Source organism: Cervus elaphus, chromosome 15, assembly GCF_910594005.1.
Source record: "Cervus elaphus chromosome 15, mCerEla1.1, whole genome shotgun sequence".
Lineage (NCBI taxonomy): Eukaryota > Metazoa > Chordata > Mammalia > Artiodactyla > Cervidae > Cervus > Cervus elaphus.
The window spans coordinates 29806234-29830841 of NC_057829.1; the positions used below are offsets into that span (position 1 = coordinate 29806234).

General features: G+C 33.9%; 1 protein-coding gene across 7 annotated transcripts in view; it reads left to right on the forward strand.

Moving 5' to 3' along the window:
• ADK (adenosine kinase) overlaps positions 1-24608 on the forward strand; it is a 551078-nt gene that overhangs the window by 154575 nt on the left and 371895 nt on the right. For all 7 annotated transcript variants that reach the window (XM_043925032.1, XM_043925036.1, XM_043925033.1 and 4 more), the window contains exon 4: positions 21417-21495. In XM_043925032.1, the coding sequence (XP_043780967.1) occupies positions 21417-21495 (79 nt within the window). The remainder of the gene's footprint in view (positions 1-21416; positions 21496-24608) is intronic.

Genomic DNA, 24608 nt, shown 5'->3' on the forward strand with positions numbered 1-24608 from the left:
AGCCTAGAAGCACCCCTGTCCTGGCTCTTTCTTCCCTTAAAGTATCCACTGTCCTGACTCATAACACAGAGATTAGCTTTGCTGTTTTTGAATTTTAAATAAATGGAATCATACAGTGTGTATGTTTTTTTCTCATACCTTTCTGGCTCATCTTTGCTTGTGTGATTTATCCACATCAATTCTGGTAGTACTGCTTCATTCATTTTCTTTTCTATGTGCTATTCCACTGTATAAATCAATCTCAGTTTACTTTTGTATTCTACTGTTGATAAATATTTGTGTTGTTTCTAGTTTGGCTCTGTTATAAATAATGCTAGTGGTGAACATTCTTGTATATATCTTCTAGCATTAATGTGCACACATTTCTTTTGGAATTATGTGTAGCATTGGGTCACTGAGTATTCTTGTCTTATTTTTACTATATACTGACAAAAAGATTTCCAAAGTTTTGTATTTCCATCAGCAGGACTGAGAATTCTAGTTTTTCCACTGTTATTTTCAGTCTTTAAAACTTTTGTTTTAGCCAGAGGGTTGTATAAGTAGTGGTATTTCATTACTGTGTTAATTTTATTTCCTTGACCATAATCAATAATAAGTTGAGCATTTTCTTATTTGTTTATTTACTGTTTGTGTGTATACTTGTTTGTGAACTGCATGTTTAAGGTCTTTTCCCAGTTTTCATTGGGTGTTTAATAATATTTGATTCATTCATAGGAATTTTGTATATATTTATGTTATGGCCCTTTTTGGTTGGCAAATGCCTTCTGTGATATTGAGACTTGCCTTTTCACTCTTTAAAGGTATCTTTTTGTGAATAAATGTTCTTCATTTTAATGTGGATACTCCATTTTGGTGTTCTGTTCTTTTTTGGCTCTATGATTTTGACTACTGTCAGTGTTATTGCATTCTTAAATGTTCTGTAGCATTCAGTGATAATGCTGTCTCAACTTGGAGTTTTCTTTATGGGAATATTTCTTTAAAAATAGATAAAGGGCTTTTTATATTTTTCTATTTATTGTTATGCCACCTTTGGTAAGATTTGTATTTATAAGTATTCATACATTTTGTCTCAATAGTTAAATGTGTTGTTTGTACAACCCTTGTTCATAATGTCTTCCTGTGATCTCTTAATTTGTGCGTAATCTATGGATTACAAAATATACCCTTTTGCATTTCTGCTAATGGTTGTTTGTTACTTCTGAGGGTTTACCAGTTTTATAAACCTTTTCAAAGAGCCAGCTTTGTCTTTGTTGTTCTCCTCTTGTTTTCTATATCTACTTATTCTACTGTTTGTTGTTTTCTTCAGGTTTAGTTTGCAGGTTTTTTGTTTGTTTTGTATTCTAGAATGGACACTTGACCGTAAGAAATAATTTTTTAAAATATATGACAAAAAGTTTGCCCAAAGTCAGAAGACAATTCACAAACTGATCAAAATAATTGCCAATTGAATGAGAGTCCAAGTTTTTTAATATGTTAAGAGCTTCTAGAAGTCAACATGAAAAGAGCAACAGTTACATATTAATAATTAGCAATGTCTATGAACAGATAATGGACAGAAAAGTTAATATCGGTGGCATTTAAACATATGAAAGGATGTTCATCCTCTCTCCTAAAAGGAATTCAAAGTAAATGTGTTGTGATAATTCTTACATAATTTATTGGCAAGGATTTGGGAAATAGGCACTTGCATACTATGGTGGGGATATAAATTGCCACAACCTTTTAAAGGAACAGTTTATATTATTTATCAAAATTTTAAATGCCCTTTGACTTTTATGTATCCATAAGTATATTTGTTCTCATATTACCTGCAAAAGCAAAAAAAAAAAAAAAAAGAAATCCTGGAAAACATCTGTTCGTATATGTTTACTCTACAGATTAGGTTGTTGCTATGCAATATAAAGCTGTGAAACCACTGAAGAGAGGTAGTTTGAAGGTGCTGGTTGTTACGGAACAAACTCTGTGAAAGACTGTTTGCTGAAAAATGTATCTTGTTAAAGAGTTTGAGGGTGAAGTGTGGGTTTTATGTGTGCTTAGTGAATTTCTGAATTGCCTAGCTGTGTATCCTGTGTAAGGTAAATGCTAAGTGTTTGTTTTATGTCTGTGGAATTGATTGACTTCATCTGATACTTATTTAACACAGGATATTCAGTATTTCTTTTAGTTAAATTGTAATTTTTCACTCATATTGTAAATTCATTGAAAATAGATGATATGGACCATGTTACATGCTCTTTATGTGCTCCACTCTGCCTGTCATAGTACATCAAATGTTGTACAGACAGTATTTAACATTCATTTCTTTTACAGTTTCAGAATCTGGTCATAGTTGCATATGTGGTAGATGGATAGGACAGTCATTATTTAATTTTCATGTTACAGCAGAGTGAACTGAGCTCAAGTGAATAAATGATTTCTCTGAAGCAAGGATTGGTAAAGCCTGTGGACCACACCTCTCCCTTCACCTGTTTTTGTATGATCTGTAAGCTAAGAATGGTTTCTATATTTTTTAATGACTGAGAGGGTATAATATTATATGACAGGAAACTTTTATGGAGTTCAAATTTTAATGTCCATAATTAAAGTTTATTAAAAGATATCATAAACATTTATCTATGTATTGTCTGTGGCTGCCTTCCCACCACTATGGCTGACTTGAGTAGTTGCAGCCGAGATTCGATGTGGCATTCTCATTGCTTCATTCACACTGTTACTTGGTACACTGTACATCTCAGTGATGCAGTTGTGATTCAGTAGTGTTTCAAGCATCATGCATATTGCTGTACCATAACATTTTATTTTATTTTTTTATAACTGTTGCATATCCCATTATGAGAAAACAAGAAAAGGAGAAAAAAGGGGACTTTGAAACTTAAAGTTTTAAGCGAGTGTGGACTGTGAATTATTTTATTAAATTAGATGATAAAACATAGGGTTTATTATGTTCTATTAAAAGAATATATAATATATGTTACCCTTACCAGCCTAAGCACTTACAGTATTTCAAATGAAGGAAACAACTCTCATAAAAATTAGAAATTAAAAAAAATTTCATCATAGCAGATTTTTTTACCCACAAATATAAAAAAGGTAAAAATGAGCTGGCTCTCAAAGTAAGGTTTGGAGTGGCTCATTTGTTAGCTAGGCAAAGAGAGCCAGTTACCAATGGCGAGCTAATTTAATTAAACTGTGTTTTATTGTAGTAAAGAAATGAGTTCAGAAAAAATAAATTTGTTTAAGATTATTAGCCTTTTGATGACAGTAATTCAGTTAAGAATTGAGGACATTGGTAGCAACATCAGTAGTCAAATTAAGAAAAGGATAATGATTTTGAGTGGTTTTCCTGACTCTTGATGAGTCAACAGATGTTTACTGACACTGTTCAGTTGTGTATTTAAAGAGGCAATGCTGAGTTTCAAGTGACTGAAGAATTAATTAGTCTCCCCGAGAAGTGTTTGTAGAACAACTTCAGGCAAGATTATTTTCAATGAAGTTGACAACACTATTTCAGTGTAGTCTGAAGTAGAATCTAAAGATATGTTACAAGTCATGGTGATAAAAATATATGTGGAGCAGAAAAAAAGTTAGGTAGACTGATTTACAAAGTTTGCGAAAATGTTAAGTTTTAAAGCCTATGGTTATTCTCTATTATTATGATTACAGAATTGTGGAAAACATTTGTAACTTCCATTTATTATTGAACCAGAAATATAAATAGTGAACTTAATTTGATCTCATGAAGAAATGGTTCTAGTTTTTGTCAGAAATTGAACTGTTTGACATAACCTAGCACCCATAAGTTTGATCATTGCCATTTCTTGAGCTCGCAGTCAAGATTAAAAATTTTATAGACACACTCCTTTTACTGCTCTTGGAATATTGAATGGCTTGAACATTACCTTTTGCTTCAATCTTCGTATTGCTTCTTACTGATTTAATTGATAATATTTCTAATTATGAGGCAAACCAACTCTTATATGTGAAACTACACCATGGTAATCATTTGACAGCAATTATGGCAACCCACTCCAGTATTCTTGCCTGAAGAATCCCATGGACGGAGGAGCCTGGTAGGCTATGGTCCACGGGGTCTCAAAGAGTAGGACACGACTGAGCGACTTCACTTTCACTTTTCACTTTCAAGGCAGCTTGACCTGGAGAAGAGAATGGCAACCCACTCTAGTTTTCTTGCCTGGAGAATTCCATGGACAGAGGAGCCTGGTGGGCTGTAGTCCACACGAGTCAGACATGACTAAGCAACTAACACACACACACACACACACAAGGCAGCTTGAATCACAGGTAATCTCAATTTGCTTTATATATGTCACATTCTGTCAGAAGGTAAAGCAAGGAGTGATATCTTCATTCACACAGACAGCAGACATATTTTCCAGGCTGGAACTGTAGTTCCAGCAGTATTTTTCAGACCTTGTTGGAGGTGCAAAGAAGCTTCCTTATTTCAGAATCTTCTAACAGTGTGATTGAGGAGCCTCTACCTAACCTTGAGTTAGAAATGATTGATCTATAGTGACATGCTAAAAGGCAAATATCAAGAGACTTTTGTAATAGAATTCTATAAAGGCCTTATAAGTGATGAATATACTCAATTAAAATCATATGCTTGTGGATTGATATCGGTATTTGGCAGTATATCTGTGTGAAAAGACATTTTCAAGGTTGAAATATGTAAAATCTCATTATAGATCAGTGTTAGCAGATGAACATTTGCAATCATTTTTGATGATAGTGAACAGTAATTTTGAACAGCCATTAAATGAAATGTTATTCCCCCCAAAAGAATTATGTTCTACTGCTAATAGTAGACTTGAATTGCCGAAAGTTTTTTGGAAATTCGTTCTCTCTCTTATTTTATAACTACCTCAATAATACTGTTATTATGTGTTTTTCTCTCTACAGAGAAAGTTTTCTGAACCCACTCTCCTCCTGAAGGAAAAATATATTTCAAGTTAGAAACCAGTTATGCATTGATTGTCCTTTATACTCATTTTAGAGTTCTTGCCTTTAGTGTTTCAGGAAGGGGGACCCCTTCCAGGGCCCGAAACTGGGCTCTTGTCTGACACTCGGAAATGAATTGTCCGAGGAGACACATGCTGACAAAGCAAGAGATTTTATTGGGAAAGGGCACCCGGGTGGAGAGCAGTAGGTAAGGGAACCCAGGAGAACTGCTCTGCCGCGTGGCTCGCAGTCTCGGGTTTTATGGTGATGGGATTAGTTTCCGGGTGGTCTTTGGCCAATCATTCTAATTCACAGTCTTTCCTGGTGGCGCACGCATCGCTCAGCCAAGATGGATGCTAGCGAGAGGGATTCTGGGAAGTGGACGGACAGGTAGTGTCTCCTCCCCACCTTTCCCGAACTCTTCCGGCTGGTGGTGGCCTATTAGTTCCTTATTCCTTATCAGGATCTCCTGCCATAAAACAACTCATGCAAATGGTTACTATGGTGCCTGGCCAGGGTGGGCGGTTTCAGTCAGTGTGCTTCCCCTAACATTAGAAAATACTAAAAATGTTCAAAGTTGGGGCAGTTTATTGCCTATTAATATAATTTCAATCTTTGAAGTGTTGGAAATGAAATTCACCTGTAAATTATGTCAGTAGAGGATGTCCTATAGAGTATCTTGCAGCAAATACCCTCCTCCTGTAGTAGCTGTCTAATTTTAAAATTCAAGGCTTTGCCTTCTTTACCTTTTTTTGTTTGCTTTTGCTTCCAAATGACTGATGATGGGTCTTCAAAATTTTTTACTTCTGAAGTTCAGTATGTACTGAAAAGGATTTTTATTCTATGTTGTACTGAGTCCAGTGTTTTATTTTGTCATTATTTATCTATTTTTGGCAGTTGACTTAAAAAACAATATGAATACTTTCAAGTTAGTAAGCTTCATGGACAGTTTTATTTTAAATTCTGTGAGAAATACATATTTTAGGGTCCCATATAACATGCCTTGATGCATTCTATAATATATATTTTGGTAAATAATTGTTTATGAAATAGGCTTTTACATTAACAGTTTAACTTCATGCAAAAGAAAAATGCACTGTCAGGATTTTAATAGAAATTAACTCATTTATTCCTTACAGTAATCTTCTGAGAGTTTATTGTTGTCTCATGAGAGTTTCCATCTTTGACCAAAGGAAATATTTGTTATCTGAACCCTTCACCCAATATATTTGTTAGCAATTACAAAGGATTATTGATAGTTACTTTCTGGTCGTTGATCTCTCTAAAATTAGTATATTCTCGTACAATTAAGTCCTATATATTTTATAATTGAGCACTAGTGTTTTTTTTGAAGTTTACTTTTATGGAGCATTTTTTGTCTCTTGGTACTTTGCTTCCAAATTATAGTTTCTTTTTTCTTTTCTCTCTCTCTCTTTTTAAAAAGTCTGTTTATATTCAATGGGATTAAAAACACACTTCCACTTTTAGAGCAGATTTATCATCTACCCTTCAGGCTGTTCTTTAACATGGAGCTCTTAAAATGAATGTCTTAAGATATACCCCAGATGTTTTGAACTTCAGCAAACTTGTGGTTTTCTTTATTGGAATCTCTGTTTGTAGTACTCAGAAGATGAAAGAAAACATCCCCTCAGTCTCCAAACACTTTTCATACTGGTTTTAACGTCTTTTGCTGCAGAGACATGCATAAGATAAAACTTCTATTACTGATAAATTCTTATAATCCTTCCTCCTTCCTTTAAAATGTAATTATCAAACTGGGAATTGCATTAACAATCATGTAAAAAATATTGTCTGTTGTCTGTGCTTTTCAATCAACACTGTTATGTGGTTAGTTTTTATTTTTTATAGCTGTAGCATTTAGTAGAGATTGAGGATGTTTTGTTTCAAGTGTTTATCCAAAATGTTGGGAAGTTTGAATTTAAATTTTTTTTAGTGATGTCAATCATTTAGTTCTTTTTTTTTCTTTCTAGAGGATAGCCAAATTGCATATTCTTTACAAAATCAGCAAGTAAAGTACTTCTCCAGAGTTATAAAAATAGTTGGTAACATTTATTGAGTGCTTAGAGTGTTCAAGGCAGTGGCGTATTGCTCACGTCACGACAAAGTGGCAATGATTTGTACTAATTGAAAGATAATAAGGGGTTAATGAATGTAGTACAGTAGTGTACTACATACAAACACACACACTTTTCTCATCTTAAGCATGTTGTAAAGGAAGCAAGTAGGAGCACCTTATCTGATCTCTACTGTTTATAATAATCAAATTTTTTTCTTACCAGGTGGCATCATATCTAAATATTAACCTAAAGTTTATGTCTTATACTTTAATTTCTCTTGTAACAGTGTTCATCATTCTCATTTGTTTTAGTTCTTTTGACTTAATTTTCTACCTCATGTCTAGGAGGTATATGTGACATAGGCAAAATTGCCATCAATGTCAAATTCTTTCTAAAAATATTCAAGAAAAACTTAATTTTGTTAAAATGTGTACATATTGGCAATCTGTACCTTCTTAAAAATTCAACACCAGCAGCAGCAAAAGGACTCTTTTAATCCTTCTATAGCTCATCCATCCACTTATCCCCCTTCTCCTTTTTTTTTTTTTTTTTTGGTGTGTGTGTGTTACCAGTATCTGTCAGGCACTATGCTTAAATACTGCAGAATGCAAAAACAGTCTCTAATACCGTGTTTTACGCATGAGGAAACTTAATCTCGGAGAATATAAATTACTTGCCCCATCTCAGACAATTAGATGAATATGAAATTAAAGCCAGATCTGTCTATACCAGAGCCTTTGCTTAAGGAATCTGCCTATCTTGATCACTTGCTATGTAAAATCATAGTTTGACCATATTGGTATCAAATTTGTCTTTTGTGTTCCTGGTAAGGAATTTCAACTATGCTAGATTGATATCTGCCCTCCCCGCTTCTTCCTCCCTTTTCAGTCTTTTCCTTTTAAATACTGATATTCCATCTGGTTCCACCCTCTGGGTTCTTCTCATTTGTCTAGGCATAGATTTCTTCAGATTTTTTTAGCTTCTTAAGCCTATAGGAATGTGTCTTTAATCAAATTTGGGAAGTTTTAAGGTGTTATTTCTTCAAATTTTTTCCTGCACTGCATTTTTCTCTTCTTCTGATACTCTGATAGCATAAATGCTAGATCTTTTAGTATTATTTCATAGGTATCTGAGTATTTGCTCATTTAAAAAAAATCATTTTTCTCTCTATTGTTCAGACTGTATTGATTGGTCTTCAAGTATACTGTTTTAATTTTTCTGTTGAGTCCATCTAGTGAGTTTTAAATTTTCACTTATTGAATGTTTATTTGATCTTCTTTATATCTTTTATTTCTTTGCTGAGTTGTTCCTTTTTTTCTAGATACTTCAAGAGTTCTCGTAGTTTTTGTTTTCTGGAGTTCTCCTTTCTGGTCTCCTAGCCAGAGATCTGGGGCTTTATTTTCCCAGTTCTGCCTCAGACTTCTGTGACTCAGACTTGTCTTGGGCTAAGTAATAGGAAGATAACAGAGAAAAGATTCTCAGCTTGAACTTATATTCAAACTTATAGTTATTTGAACAATAAATTCTTAAACTCACATATATCAACTTGTTCAGTTCTAAATGTTTACTCTTTTTTATAATTTTAATCCTCTTAAATTCTCCACTGTTTCTAGTTTATGCATTCTTTCCTTTAATTCCTTGAAAATATTATAGTTACTATAAAGTCTCTTATTTCCAGTATTTAAATCATTTTGAAACTTCTTTATTGTTTTTTTCATTTTTAATTGTTAAATTATAAGTTGTTCACTGTTTGCTGTTCACTTTATATAAGAGCTGTTGATCCTTCAGATTGTATATTCTACCATATTGTTCACCCATTTGTTTATGAGGATGTGGAGTGAAAGGAGAGCTGATAACCTTAATAAAGTTAAGAATTAAATCTAGGTCAGAGTTGATTTTTGGTTTTAATAGATTTGGTCTACACCATTTGTCTCTTGTTTCTAGAGCTTGACTTTCTAAGACTCTTAATTTAGACCACTGGGGTCTTTGTCTCCACTGTGAAACAGTCTACCAGAACTTCTCTCAGAGGTTTCTAGCTTAATTCTTTAACTTTCTTCCCAGTACACATTCAAAATTTAACAAATATCTCAAGTAGGAGACTGACATTTAAAATATATATATTAAAAAAAAATTGAGTATAGTTGATTTACAATGTTAGGTTAGTTTCATCTGTGCAGCGCAGTGATTTCTACATATATTCTTTCCCAAATTCTTTTCTCTTATAGGTTATTACAAAATGTTGAGTATAGTTCCCTGTGCTGTACAGTAGGGCTTTTTGTTAGTTATCTATCTTATATGTAATAGTTTGTATATGATAATACCAATCTCCTAATTTATCCCCCCTCCCCTTTCCCTTTTGGTAACCATAAATTTGTTTTCTGTGTCTGTTAGTCTATTTCTGTTTTGTAAATAAGTTCATTTGTATCTTTTTTTTAAGATTTCATATAAAAGAATAGCATATGATATTTGTCCATCTGGCATACTTCACTTAGTATGATAATCTTTAGGTATATCCATGTTACTGCAAATAACCTTATTTCATTCATTTTCATGGCTGTGTAATATTTCATTGTGTATTATATATAACCTTTTTGAATTAAAGTTTTCTCCAGAATTATGCCCAGGAATGAGATTGTAGTATTCTATGGTAACTATATTTTGAGTTTTTTCAGGAACTTCCATGCAGTTCTCCATAATGGCTGTACCAGTTTACATTAGGAAACTGACATTTTGTATTAGATGCTAAGTTTCCAATTTTATCACTTTAGTACGATGTGATGAATAAAATTATCCAACTCTTTTTTTAACCCCCCTCCCTTCCACCCTCATACCATTGTTCTGCTAAACCCAGTTTGAATTTTCAGCTTCAAGATAGAACCAGGATAGGCACATATCCTCTCCTGCTTCCCAGTAGAAGAGTGTCTATCTTTAGTTTTTATTCTCCACTCTTCCTATGGAGTTCATTTCTTGCCTAACATATTTTTAGTTCCTTTGCTCCTTGCCTTTGTTTTGTAAGCACTGCCAGCCTGGGCAAACTTTCTGGTTTTCGGGTGATTTTGGTTAACCTCCTTAGTTTGCATTTCATTTTCAGAATTCAGCAAATGTGTTATGGGACAAACCAGCTATATGTTTGGTGGTTCCTGAATTGTCAAATTTTGTCTCTCTAGCCTAAAGCTGGTGAGTACAAATTTGGACAGGTCAGACAAACAACTGCTGGTTCTGGCCAAATCTTTGAACAGTTCTCACCTCCCTAGAAATTTATTCATTTGGTGATTGTTGCTCCCAAAGATCTCTTGTACCTTTAATGATTTATAATATGTATGACTTTACTAGTTGTTGTCAGTAGAAATGCTTTTTATGACTCAGAATCAAAATTTCTATGTGTTATGTTTTGGTAAGAAATCTGAATGTTTGAGTGTTTCTGATAAATGATATTTTTTATAGTTGGATAGAGAAAAATGATTAATTTGTTGCTTAAATACTGTCCGTATCCATATCTGTTACATATGTTTATGGAGTGTTTGTATTAAAGAAACTAAGGCCCCATTACAAATCATGAATTCTGTGATAGAAATAACAAAGCAGTAATGGAGTGAAAAAGTGTAATTTGTGTTTTGGAACTTTCTGTGAACATATGGGTGACACCCTTAAGTTTATCAGGAGACTGTTTGTCTTATTTTGAGAAACACTTTCTTACAGTATTTCTCTTTTTCTTATATATGGCTTTTTCTTGTATAGTTTAAAAGTAAATGTCAAACAGTTTTACTATTTAATGAAGCTTGTACATTGGTTTAGTGAAGTTTTCTTGTGTGTTTTTATAAGGAGGGGATACCTAATGTGTATGCTGTGCATCTGTATTTAGGAATAATTCATTTTATCTTAATCATCTACATTTATATACAAAGTACTTTTCAACAGTTATTTCACATGCAGACATCTTCATTCACCTTCAGAGTTATAAATGGGAATAATTAAAACTTTTAAACATTTTAGAATTGAATAAAGACTTATCTAAGCAATGCATGCTTAAAACTGCTTTCTTATCAAGGAAAATAAAATTAGAGGTTAGAGAAATACCTTTAAATTACAATCCTCATGAGCTAATAGCTTAACCCTGGTTTTGAATGACTGTTACTTTTTCCATCTTTTAAAAATATGCTTAAATATAAACACATGTGGGAAATGTTCTTTTGGCTTTTATCAAACTGACATTTAAGTGAATTTTTTTGAACCTCACTAAACATTTGTGGTAAAAGATTTCAAAGCTTTGAATCTTTCTATTGGCCTATGGATTTTTCCCCACTGTGTTATTCTATTAACATTTGGTCTTAATAAGTATAACCTGTTTAGAATTACTGATGTTTTTTCATTTATTATTTGTTTAGATGAGAAGTTTAGGAAAAGAACTTCATCAGAACCCTACTTGGCAGTTATGAATGCTTTCTTAAGGAAGTTAAATATTTTGAGTTTCACTGTAAAGATTTTACATGTGTCTTATCCTTCATATATCTTCTTTATGAAGTTTTCGAAAGTTTTCATGTTTGGTTTCTATGCTGTGATGTTAGCACAATGTGAGGTCGTCTTTATCTTCTGAGCTTGCTCTCTTTTTCCTTCCAAGACTGGCATAAAAGAGACTTTAGTTGCTGTGAAAGTGGGAAGCAATTGCCCTAAGATAGAACTAGAAATTATAAAAGATGGTTTTGTGGACACTTTCCTGTTGATATTTCTTTTATTTTACTTACAAGAACTTTTTAAAGGAGGTTTAAGAATGATTGGTCCTAAGTTATAGGGTATAACCATGAGATTTTCCTCGTGATTTCAAGATGCATGCAGAAAATCATTTTAAAGAGTCATAAAAATAAAAAGAATGATAAGGAAAAAAAAAAACACAACAGGAGAGAAGAAATTAAATTACAGAAATAGCTCCTTAAATGTTAATGTGTAGTTTTTCTGTTCTTAGTTTCAAGCCAATAAGGTATTTTATTCTAAATTATCTTATTCTTACTTTATATGATTTTAATGTTTTCTTAATTTTTGGGTGGATCTCCTAGTCCTGAGTCTGCCACTTACTAGAGAAATTAATAAAAAATCATTTAACTGAACTTGAGGATAATGAAAGTGAATTTCCTCGTTCTTCTTAAAACAAGGCTCATAAATAGAATCACATAACCTGCAATTCAGAATTGCTAGGAGACAGATCATACTAAGAATTTAAATTTCTAATAAATACTGGAAGAAACATCATGTTCCAATAGAGAGAGCTCTTAAGTACTCCTGTATATCTTTACCTCTGGAGAAAAAGGTTGGAGGGTGGAGGACCTTAAAGAGCCTATGAAAAAGAAGGGAAAGATGTGGAGAACAGAGTTCAAGAGCAGATGCAGTCAATCCTGAAAAGTATATACTTCTCAGAGTTAATATTTATAATAAATGTTGAAGAGTATTTTTATAACAAGAAGTTTATCTTTGAAATGGTAGGTCAGTTAATGTTTAAGTCAGAAATGCTAAACACGCTTTAGCATCCTTAGTCACTAGCCTCACAATGACATATTCAGACTGAGTATAGGTCTCCAGACTTGTCAGGAATTAATGTTATGTAATATGAAAAATATCTAGATTGGTAAATCACTTTTTTCAGGAATGTCAGGAAATAAGTTTATATTTCTAAAGTTTTTCTTTAAAAGTCTCACATTTATGTCTTTGCCATTTATCTTACCAATTTACATCGCTGGTTGAGTAATTTATTTAGGGTTAAAAAAGAGGTTTATTTGAAAGAAATTTCTTAACCTAAAAACTGAGTAAAGATAGGAATTAAAAATGCCCTACATTCTAAAACTTTCTTTGAATCTTAAAAATTTGAACTAGATTATATTTGAGTCCCAGATTATAAGGGATAAAACTTAGTTTATCATTCATATCCTTATGTGTGAATCACTGTCAGTGGAATGAAGAGTCTTAAGATTGTTTTTTCTAAGGTATAGTATATATACATTGTTTTATTATCATCCTCCGACAAATACTATTCTCCTTAACCTTTACACTCTTGATTTTCTTTACTTTCGTGTGGTCGTTATTCTTTATTCTTGAGTGCTAAATTTTCTGAGTTAGACTCTGCTTGTGTTTATTTATTAAAACTCATTGAAAAATCATTTAGTGTTTGTTTCTCATTCCAACTTTGTAAAGTGGATACTAGTTGGAAATTTTAAGAAATGAACAGTTTACTACAATAATAAGCAGTACAATCTAGGTACTGTCTTCAAGGTAGCACCATGTTTCTCTTCCATTAAACTTTTCAGTTACTGACTTCTCCATAGTCTTATCTGACTATGTTGTAGTTGTTGTTTTTCAGTCACTCAGTTATTTCTTACTCTTTGTGATCCCACGGACTACAGCATGCCAGGCTTTCCTGTCCTTCATCATCTTCCAGAGCTTTCTCAACGTTATGTCCATTGAGTTAGTGATGCCATCTAGCCATCTCATCCTCTGTTATTCCCTTCTCCTCCTGCCTTCAATCTTTCCCAAAATCAGGGTCTTTTCTAATGAGTTGGCTCATTGCATCAGGTGGCCAAAGTATTGGAGTTTCAGCTTCAGATCAGTCCTTACAATAAACACCCAGGACTGATCTCCTTTAGGATGGACTGGTTGGATCTCCTTGCAGTCCAAGGGACTTTCAAGAGTCTTCTCCAACACCACAGTTGAAAAGCATCAATTGTTTGATGCTCAGCTTTCTTTATGGTCCAACTCTCACATCCACATGTGACTAATGGAAAAACCATATCTTTGACTAGATGTACTTTTGTTGGCTAAGTAATGTCTCTGCTTTTTAATATGCTGTCTAAGTTGGTCACAGCTTTTCTTCCAAGGAGCAAGTGTCTTTTAATTTCATGACTTCAGTCAACCACTGCAGTGATTTCGGAGCCCAAGAAAATAAAGTCTCTCACTGTTTCTATTGTTTCCCCATCTATTTGCCATGAAGTGATGGGACTGGGTGCCATGATCTTCTTTTTTTGAATGTTGAGCTTTGAGGCAACTTTTTCACTCTTCTCTTTCACCTTCATCAAAAGGCTCTTTAGTTCCTCTTCACTTTCTGCCATAAGGGTGGCGTCATCTGCATATGTGAGGTTATTGATATTTCTCAGGGCAATCTTGGCAGCTCTGCCAGCCATGTTGTAGTTAATATAGTAATTACTGTTTTTGAAAAGGTGAATCTCTTTGTAGTATACTCTCCTACATTCTTTTCCATTAATACTTGGCTTGACCTCAGTGCCAAAAGAGCTTTTATGCTAAAGGATGAATTATGTTTAGTTGACTGTGTTTACTTTGGTCATTTAGTCATTGCCCAGCTGTTCCAAAATTAGAAGCTCTTTGCTCCTGCTAGTAACATGCTTATGATCATCAGTATTATTTTTTATCAGAAGTCTGTGTTTTCTTTTAATAGACTTAAAATTTTCATGGTTGATCATTTTCTTATGATAACTTTCCTGTGCATATTACCACTCTGAGGTATGGTTTAATATTAAACCAGGATTAAAAGACTAGTATTTAGTCACATCTCTGCCTGCCATGTTAGTGTTTGAAGACTTCTCTACTCTATTAATAGTTTTTTTACTTTTCTTCTCAATAACAAAACATATATATTGGTATAGATAGCATATTTATGAAGTATTTAATAATATGTGATATGAGAGCTGAGAGTGTTACTTAAAATTTAAGTTCTCCTGTATACCATCAGCTTAATACTATACACAAGTATTAAAATTCTTTAGCAGTATATGGTATATTGCATTCTTCTTTTTTCCATAAGGTTAATCTTTGAGAAATTCTGAATTATATCCCAGTGACATTAATTTTTATTTAAAATTTTCTTTAATGAAAATACTTTCATTATGAAGTGGATCAGCTGTTATTTCAATTCTGTTTTTTATTGAGATGTTTGATACACTCACTCCATTCAAAGAAGCTCAAAGAAAGGAAGAAGTAAGAATGTATCTATAAAGTACAAAAATAGACACATCGCTCCCTATAGGGAAAAAAATCACATTCTGAAATATATTGAAGTTCTCCATCAAATGTAAAGGTATCATAAACTCTGTTATCTCTAAATAACCTAGAAAATGTTTAGGATTTTTATATAATTGATTATATCCCTGTAAAGTTTTAATTGTGGTTTTGAGGCTTATTAATATTTTAGTTTAACTTTTTTGTTCTTTCATTAAAGATAGACAGTCCTTCTTTTCCTGGCATTTTCCAGTGAGTGCATTTATAGTTTTGTCACAGACAATGTGGAACATTCATATAAAATCAGGAGATTTTGTATCAGCTAGAAAATTGTGTAGAGGAAATGTGCCCAATCCATGCAAGAGATTAAAGAAAATAAATTTTTCCTCAGTGTAGTTAGTTCCCTAAACAGAAATCTTTCTAGGTTTGATAATCGCCTACTTAGGAGTTCCCTTTTTTCCGTATGATTTTTCTTCTTTCTTTTATTTCCTTTCTTGACACGATCCAACTGGTAATCCAAAGTAGAAGTCTCAGTATTGTTTTCCCTCTGACCCATCTTTAACTTCCAGTTATTTATCACATGCGATGTCTTCAACTTCGGGAATGATTCCTTAGGTTGATCACTTCCCTCTAGCCTCTTGGCTCAGCATCTGACTTTAAGTATGAACTTTTACAAAGGCTTGCGATCTGCCTCTCTCTCTTTCTCCCTCTCTCTCCGTTCTTTTTTTTTTCCCCTCAAAAGATGTGATCTTCCCTCTCCACTCTTTTTAAAAAATACTTTTATTTATTTATTTGGCTCTGCAGTTGTGGTGTGTGGGATCTAGTTCCCTGAGCCAGGGATTGAATCTAGGCCCCTGCATTGGGAGTGTGGAGTCTTAGCCACTGGATCCCTGGGGAAGTCCCAGTCTGCCTCCCTTTAATCTACCTTGTTCTTGGAGGAGTGCTATTATCATGTAAAAATAAAATCTACCTTTCACACTATGAGTAAATAGATTTTAATAATTCCTAGTTGCCTACTGAATAGTATTGAAGTTTATTAGTCTGGCAGAGTTCGCTTTTGTCAGTTTTTACTACTTTCATTTGTACCTACATTTTAGTCTGTGTATAGCTTATTTCCCTGAATATGTTAGAGTTTTGTTTTATCCTTAGCCCTGAATATTTTTCTCCCATATCTGTCAAATTCCACTTCAGACGTTACTCTTTCCCTGCTGCTTTCATTCAAAACCACTCACTTCTCTGCTCTGTGTTTTGATTTGTATATAGTTCTATTTGTATAATTGTATGGAAAAACTGCTATTTTCTTCCATTATAAGATGAAGTAGGTTTTTAAATGTTTTTATTACAAACAGTTTCTATGCTTTTTGCACAATCAAAAAAAGTATATAAGATCTGTAATTGCTTCTACTTTGGAGTAAACCACTGTTAACACCTTGGTTGTAACCTTCCGGGTCCTTTTTAGTACACATGTATATTGGGTAATTTTGCTTGCAGTATACACATACATATTGTAATTTTCTTGGGTTATATTGTGCATATATTTTGGTTACTTAATATTTCTCAATTGAAATATATGGAAAATGTCAGTAGTATAAGTCTACAACATTGAAGAATGTTTAACTATTTAGTAGAATCATTGCATACACACAGTAAAAAATCAAAATTAAAAATTAAACATTTTTGAAATGGACCTACCTTGTCATCTATCAGAATTCATCAGGATTTGTCAGACTGAAATTTGGAATACTGCATACTGTAGTATGTAGGTATTTGTTGAAAAGAAATTGAAAAAAATAAGAGCTAATAGTAGTACCCATGTTATAAACTTGTATTGAGCATTTTAAAAAGTGATTTGGTAGAATATTTAAAACAGTAGCTTCTGGCATATAGTAAATATTACATAAATGTTAGCTATGGAACCTAACCCTAGAACCTCAGAGGGTTCTAAGATTCTATATGTTTAACAAATAAAACATATTTCTTTGTTTCAGATATCTCAGTGCTTTTAATATGCTGATATACAATATGAATCTTCAAGATGAGAATAGAATACACAATTTCCTATGCTTATTTTGTCTTGTAATCCTTTTTCGCTAGAGCATCTTGAAAAGCTAGTGTTCTTTTTAAATCATAATAGTCTCTAAGGTAGCCGCTAGCCTTGAGGCTATAGATGTTCAAGTATAAGTTAATAAAGTTAAATGAAATTTAAATTTTTATTTGAAATAAAACATCAGTCACACTGTCTACCTTCCAAGCATTGAGTAGCTAGCTAGTGGCTGTTAGACTGGATGCATAGATACAGAACTTTCCACTATTAACAGAGAGTTCTATTGGATGGTGCTGGGAGAATTGATAACAAAAACAAAGTAAACAGTACAGTATGTTGTTGGTTTGCTGTGATTTTAGTATCTGTACTAAATTTACCCGCCAGTTATTACCAAAATATCTGTTTGATCCTTTGTTGTTGGAAGGAAGAAATTAATGATGGAGCAGATAAGACATAACTTAAGGAAAGATTCTTGAGAAAGTGAGAAAGGATAGTGTTGCTGTAGCAGCAACAAACTGGGGTGGCCTTCAACAGAAATTTATTCTTTTAAAGTTCTTGGGAAGCAGAAGTCTGAAATCAAGGTGTTAGCATAGTTGCGCTCCTTCTGAAGAACCTAGTGGAGAATCTTTGTCTCAGAATTCTAACTTTTGATGGATGTTGGCATTCCGTGGCTTCTTTGGCTTTTGGCCACGTCTGTCCAGTCTCTGTCTCCATCTTCACCTCTGTCTTCTCTTTTGTCCATTGTAAGAAGACCTGGCATTGGGATCCAAGACTTAGCTGGGTAATTCAAGAGGGAGGATTTTACTTCCTGAAGATCCCCAAATCTTACCTCCTGCAAGACCCCCCACTTATTTTTTTTCCCAAATAAGGTTACATTCACAGGTTCTGATGAAGGGACATACCTTTTTTGAGAAATTGGCTTTTGAAAGTGGAATGACCTCAAACAGGTAGAGCAATTAATCACTTAATGTTTATTTTGTCCACTCATTCTTCCTTTCTCTTCCAATCTCCAGTATCACTCTTAGCTGATACATAGTTTAGAAAGTAATTAGAAGAGAACATTTCCTAGACTACCACAACTCCCATATACCTGCATCTGGGACTATGTACTTTTTCTTCTCTCCTGTATTAGATTAGTATTATTCTATTCAGTTCAGTTGCTCAGTCATGTCCGCCTCTTTGCGACCCTGTGGACTGCAGCACGCCAGGCTTCCCTGTCCATTACTGACTCCCGGAACTTGCTCAAACTTGTGTCCATTGAGTCGGTGATGCCATCCAACCATCTCATCCTTTGACTTCCCCTTCTCCTCCTGCCTTCAATCTTACCAGCATCAGGGTCTTTTCCAGTGAGTTGGTTCTTTGCATCAGGTGGCTGAATATTGGAGCTTAACCTTCAGCATCAGTCCTTCCAATGAGTATTCAGGGTTGATTTCCTTTAGGATTGACTGGTTTGATCACCTTGCAGTCCAAGGGACCCTCAAGAGTCTTCTCCAATACCACAGTTCAAAAGCATTAATTCTTTGGTGCTCAGCCTTCTTTATGGTCGAACTCTCACATCCATACATGACTACTGAAAAAACCATAGCTTTGACTAGATTGACTTAAGTCTTTAAAGTGATGTCTCTGCTTTTAATATGCTGTCTAGGTTGGTCATAGCTTTTCTTCCCAGAGCAAGCGTCTTTTAACTTCATGGCTGCAGTCACCATTTGCTATGCATTTGGAGTCCTCAAAAATAAAGTCTCTCACTGTTTGCATTGTCTCCCCATCTATTTGCCACGAAGTGATGGGACCGGATGCCATGATCTTCGTTTTTTGAATGTTGAGTTTCAAGCCAGCTTTTTCACTCTCCTCTTTTACTTTCATCAAGAGGTTTTTTAGTTTCTCTTCACTTTCTACCGTAAGGGTGGTGTTATCTGCATATCTGAGGTTACTGATATTTCTCTCTGCAATCTTGATTTCAGCTTGTGCTTCATCCAGCTGGCATTTCACATGATGAACTCTGCACATAAGTTAAATAAATAATGTGACACTATACAGCCTTGACGTACTCCTTTCCTCATTTAGAACCACTCTGTTGTTCCATGTCCAGTTCTAACTATTGCTTCTTGGCCTGCATACAGATTTCTCAGGAGGCAGGTCAAAAAGGTAAGGTAAGGTGAAGTCGCTCAGTCATGTCCGACTCTTTGTGACCCCATGGACTGTAGCCTATGAGGCTCTTCCATCCATGAGATTTTCCAGGCAAGAGTACTGGAGTGGGTTGCCATTTCCTTCTCCAGAGGACCTCCCCGACCCAGGGATTGAACCCAGGTATCCCGCATTGTAGGCAAATGCTTTACCATCTGAGCCACCAGGGAGGTCAGGAGGCAGGTCAAGTGGTCAGGTATTCCCATCTCTAAGAATTTTCCACAGTTTGTTGTCATCCACAGAGTCAAAGACTTTACTGTAGTCAGTGACGCAGAAGTAGATATTTTTCTGGAATTCCCTTGGGTTTTCTATGATCCAACGGATGTTGGCAATTGATATCTGGTTCCTCTACCTTTTCTAAATCCAGCTTGAACATATGGAAGTTCTTGGTTCACATACTGTTGAGGCTTCGCTTGGAGAATTTTGAGCATTACTTTGCTGGTGTGTGAGATGAGTGCAATTGTACAGTTTTTTGGATATTCTTTGGCATTGCCTTTCTTTGGTATTGGAATGAAAACTGACCTTTTCCAGTCCTGTGGCCATTGCAGAGTTTTCCAAATTTGCTGGCATTTTGAGTGCAGCACTTTCACACCATCATCTTTTAGGAATTGAAATAGCTCAGCTGGAATTCTGTCACCTCCACTAGTTTTGTTTGTAAGGATTCTTCCTAAGGCCCACTTGACTTGGTACTCCAGGATGTCTGGCTCTAGGTGAGTGAGCACACTATCGTGGTTATCTAGGTCTTTAAGATCATTTTTTGGTAAGTTCTTCTTAGTGGTATACAGATACTGTTGTCAAAACTTTCTAGTGTGTGCTCCGTCATGTCTGACTCCTGCGACTGCCAGCCTCCTCTATCCATGGAATTTACCAGGCTAGAATACTGGAGTGAGCTGCCATTTCCTACCCCATAGGATCTTCTTCACCCAGGGGTCAAACACACGTTTCCTGTGTCTCCTGCATTGTCGGGTGGATTCTTTACCACCAAGCCACCTTGTCAACAGTTTGGGCCTTGCTAATTGTGTTTATTGGCATCTCAGGGTTTTATATATGGGATTTGAAGGCAATTGGAAGTATAGAAGTGGGTATAGCTACTCTGTTTTCCCTATTCCTAGTGTAACCATTTCTGTATTTATCCCTTTTTGTATTTTGAAGTTTTGTGAAAGGGTTCATTTGAGTAAAAAACCTCCTTCTGAGCTTAAAATTTTAAAGTTTTAAAAATAGCTCTAAGACTGGTATCTTTTTACTGTGTTCACATCCCAGTCTCTCTTCTTTGATCTTCTGTAACCCTTGCTTTCTGTATTGCATACATTTTGTTTGTGGATAACTTGATATTTTTAAATTTTCTCTTTTTTCATGCATATTCATCCTTGTCCCTCCAAAGCATATAAATTGCTTTAAAATAAAGTTTATGCCTGTGCCCTTTGGTTATCTCCCACAGCATCCAACATGTTAGAGATGTGTAGTAGGGAATATTGACTTGTCATCTAGATTATTAAACTCCATGTAATTTGAGACATTTTAATCGGTTTACTTAGCCCTTTGACAGAGTATAATACTAGGGATTTACATGCATCACCTTGTATGAAAAGTACTATGGGTAGTTAGTATATATATCTTCCTTTATCAGATGCCAAACAATGAAGTATGAAAGCTTTAGATCATCTCTTTCTCTCTGCCTCTCTATTTGGCAGATACAGAAACTGACCAAGCACCTTTTCTAAGAATCATGCAACTCCATGTAGTTTTGTAATTCTTTAAGGTATAAAACAGTAGCCCTTATGATATTTAAAATTTTTGAACTTACTAGGGCATACATTTGTAAGAATTCTAGAGTTCCATGTTTAAAGTAGGAAAATATTCATTGCTTATAAATATTTAGTAACTTATAAATTTTTATTTTTACCTTGTATTTAATGTCTAATTATGGTCACCCTATGTATTTTAAACTCTCATAATTGTACACTTGTGGGAAACAATTTGTTAAGTATGGAAATTTAGCAAAGTTGTTTTTCATATAGCATTTTAATTCATTTATTTAACATTATTATGTAATTCAAAAATTTCACTAAGTGTAATTTAATGAGCTTCTAATCAGAAAAAATTGCATTGTGACAGCTGACAAATGCTAACTTTTTTCTACTGTGATTTCCTTCTAGGTTTGATGAACTTGTAAAAAAATTCAAAGTTGAATATCATGCTGGTGGCTCTACCCAGAATTCAATTAAAGTGGCCCAGGTTGGTTAATTATTTTAAAGGTGGTAAAAGAAATTGGCTCAAAATGATTTGATACTTTTCATCATTGTTCATAATTATTTTAATCTATATTTTTTGCTATAGAATATTTTTGTTGGTTTTAAATATTTATTATTCATATATATTTCTTAATTACTTGTGGAATCCTTTGGTTATTGTTTTATAATGTTTCATGTTATTGATTTGTAGAAATTCTGCGTATTTTATAAACAGTATTCCTTTTTTGGAATTGGAAGTATTTTTTATTTGTCATTTATACTTTAATGACTTTTCACATCTTTGCTCTGCCAAAGTTCTTAGTTTTTTTTAATATAATTAAACTTTATGGCTTCTGCATTTCTTATAGTACTTAGAGTGAATGTTCTTATGGATACTATAAGTTTTCTTGTAGTATATATATATACATATATATCTATATATTTGTATATATTTATGTATAAATTTATGCATCTGTGTCTGTATCTATATACATCTTCCAGTGGGTAACAGGACGAACTCATTTTGACATATACTCTTTCAAGTTACCAGTGTAACCTAATTTTAAGTGGTAATGTTAGTGTTCTATTTAAAGTTCAATTATGAAGAACAGGAAGAGCTTTATAAATCTCTGTTCTTACCTCTGCGATTTGTAAACTAGCTCAGAATCCCTGTAACTGCAGTCACAAGTTAACTCTCATGGATTCAGATCATTTTGATTTTTTTTTAATTGATTAATGCTTTCCCTTGCAATTTTAATTATGGGCTGAAGAAGTGGAGAATTGTCAAAGATTGAACTTTTATTAAATGTAGACATTTACTGTAATTATCCTGCATACTATCAAAGCTCAAATTTAATCATTTGATCATTTAAAGTATTAAAATATTTTAGGTTGTAAAATACTGTGTTCAGTGGCCTGAGGAGAATGAGATCTTTGTATTTATCAGTGGATTTTGTTTGTTTGTTTGTTTAACATTCCACTAGTCATTTTGTGAGTTCAGGTTAATAGAAAAAAGACAGTTTACTCTTTGTACTTAGATATTTTTATTGGTCTTCTCAGGCTGCCATATCAACTGTATCTTCATCTTATATTTCCAAGCCTCCAGCAAAAGTTTTCTATTGTTCAAGCCATCTGGTCTATGATATTTTGTTATATCAGGCAGAGCACACTAAGACAGGTTATATACCCAAAAGTATTAAAAGCAGGGTATTGACATATATGTACATGTGTGTTTATGGCAGAATTATTCACAACAGCTAAAAAGTGGAAGCAACCCACATGTCCTTTAGTCAATGAATGGCTAAACAGAATGTGGTGTATACATACAATGGTATATTTTTCAGCCTTACAAAGTAAGGAAATTCTGACACATAGTATAATATGAGTGAATCTTGAGTGTATTTAGTATGTGAAATAACTTAGTCACAGTATTAATAATGATGATTCCACCTATATGAGGTACCCAAATTAGTCAAATTCATAGAGATGGTAAGTAGAATGTAGTTTCCAGGGGTTATAGGAAGAGGAAATGAAGAATTATTGCTTACTGGGCATAGAGTTTCAGTTTTATAAGATGAAGAGTTTAGAGGTGAATAGTGTGGTTGTACAGCCATGTGAATATATGTAATGCCATTGCACTGTATGCTTAAAAATGATTAAAAAGATAAATCTTGTATATGTCTGTTTTACCATATTTTAAAAATAAATTGAAAAATAGATTCTAGAAATGCTTCAATAGGGAGTAGTATCAACTTTATTCAAGTTTTAGATTTCATTTGCTTATTTAACAATCACTGAGGCAACATAACAAGAACATAGGCTTGCTCTTGTGGCTGTGGGAATCCATTAAACTGGGTTTGAGTTCAAACTTTGTTGCTTTACTGGCTGTGAAACCATGGGCAACTTTTATGGGCCTTTCATTTGTAAATGTGGAGTTTAATGCATATCTCAAATGAAAGTCATAAGGATTAATGAGATAATGAACATTTTAAAAAATTATACTGCTTTTTAAGGGAAAGTTTGGAAACCACTAGAGTTGCAGAGCTTCTCCCCTTCCCCCCATTTACTTAGTTAACAGACTGTAAACTTACCCATCCATGGACAGAACAACCAGATTTGTGGCTCTCATCCACTTAAAAATACTGTTTCAATCTAGTCTCCAGTTAAGCATGTTATTTGGCTTTTTAGTTCTCCTAATATTTTGAGAGTGCTTTTTGTTTCCATCTGATTGATGATTCAGCTATATATTGCCCAATTATAATTTATTTTTGGGGTAGCCAGAGAGGTTTGAAAAATGTTCCTATAGAAGTACTTTTCTTCAGAAGGGGAATTCTTCAGATTTTCCATGGCAGTTATTAATGGAAATAATTGCTTTATACATAAAGTAAATATTTATTGGCATCTGCTATCTGCTAATCATTGTGCTCGGCAGTAGCTGGTATTGTAAGCTGTGTCTTCTAAAGTTTAAGTAAAATTTGATAGAATATTTAGAACCTTAACATGAACAGTTTATAAGCCTTGCTTGAATCTAATGTGATGAATGAATGAGGTTGAGTTGTAAGCTGTTTAAAAAGTCTAGCTAGAGATGGCCCATCAGGACAGGTTCCAGATTTTGTTTTCTGTTAGTGCATTTGATTGGTTGGTTTTGGGCTTTGGTTTTCATTTCTTATCCATTTGTGTTCTCCTTCGCTTCAGAGAACAACTGGATTGCTCTTCCATTTTCTCTGTTATTCTAGGTGACTGAGAAGCAAATACTGGACAACAAATACCGGTTTAGTGTAACTCTGCTAACCGAAGGTCCACCAGGTCCTGTGCACTGTAGATCTAAAATAGGGCCAAGCTCTATGATAGGAATTCAGTCATCATTGAAGTACTCATAAACCATTTAATTCTATATATTTTTTGTTAGTACATACCATGTGTAATACGTGTTTCCTGTGTGATCTTTTGTAATAGGTGTTTTGAAAATAATTCAGTTCTTCTATAAAGATAAGAAAAATAAAGATAGATGAAATTCATAGATAGTAAACTGATAGCTTTTAAGATTGAGATAAAACTCACAGGTTTTTGTTTTGTATTTTTTTTCCTTGCCCATGCCATGCACCATTTGGGATCTTA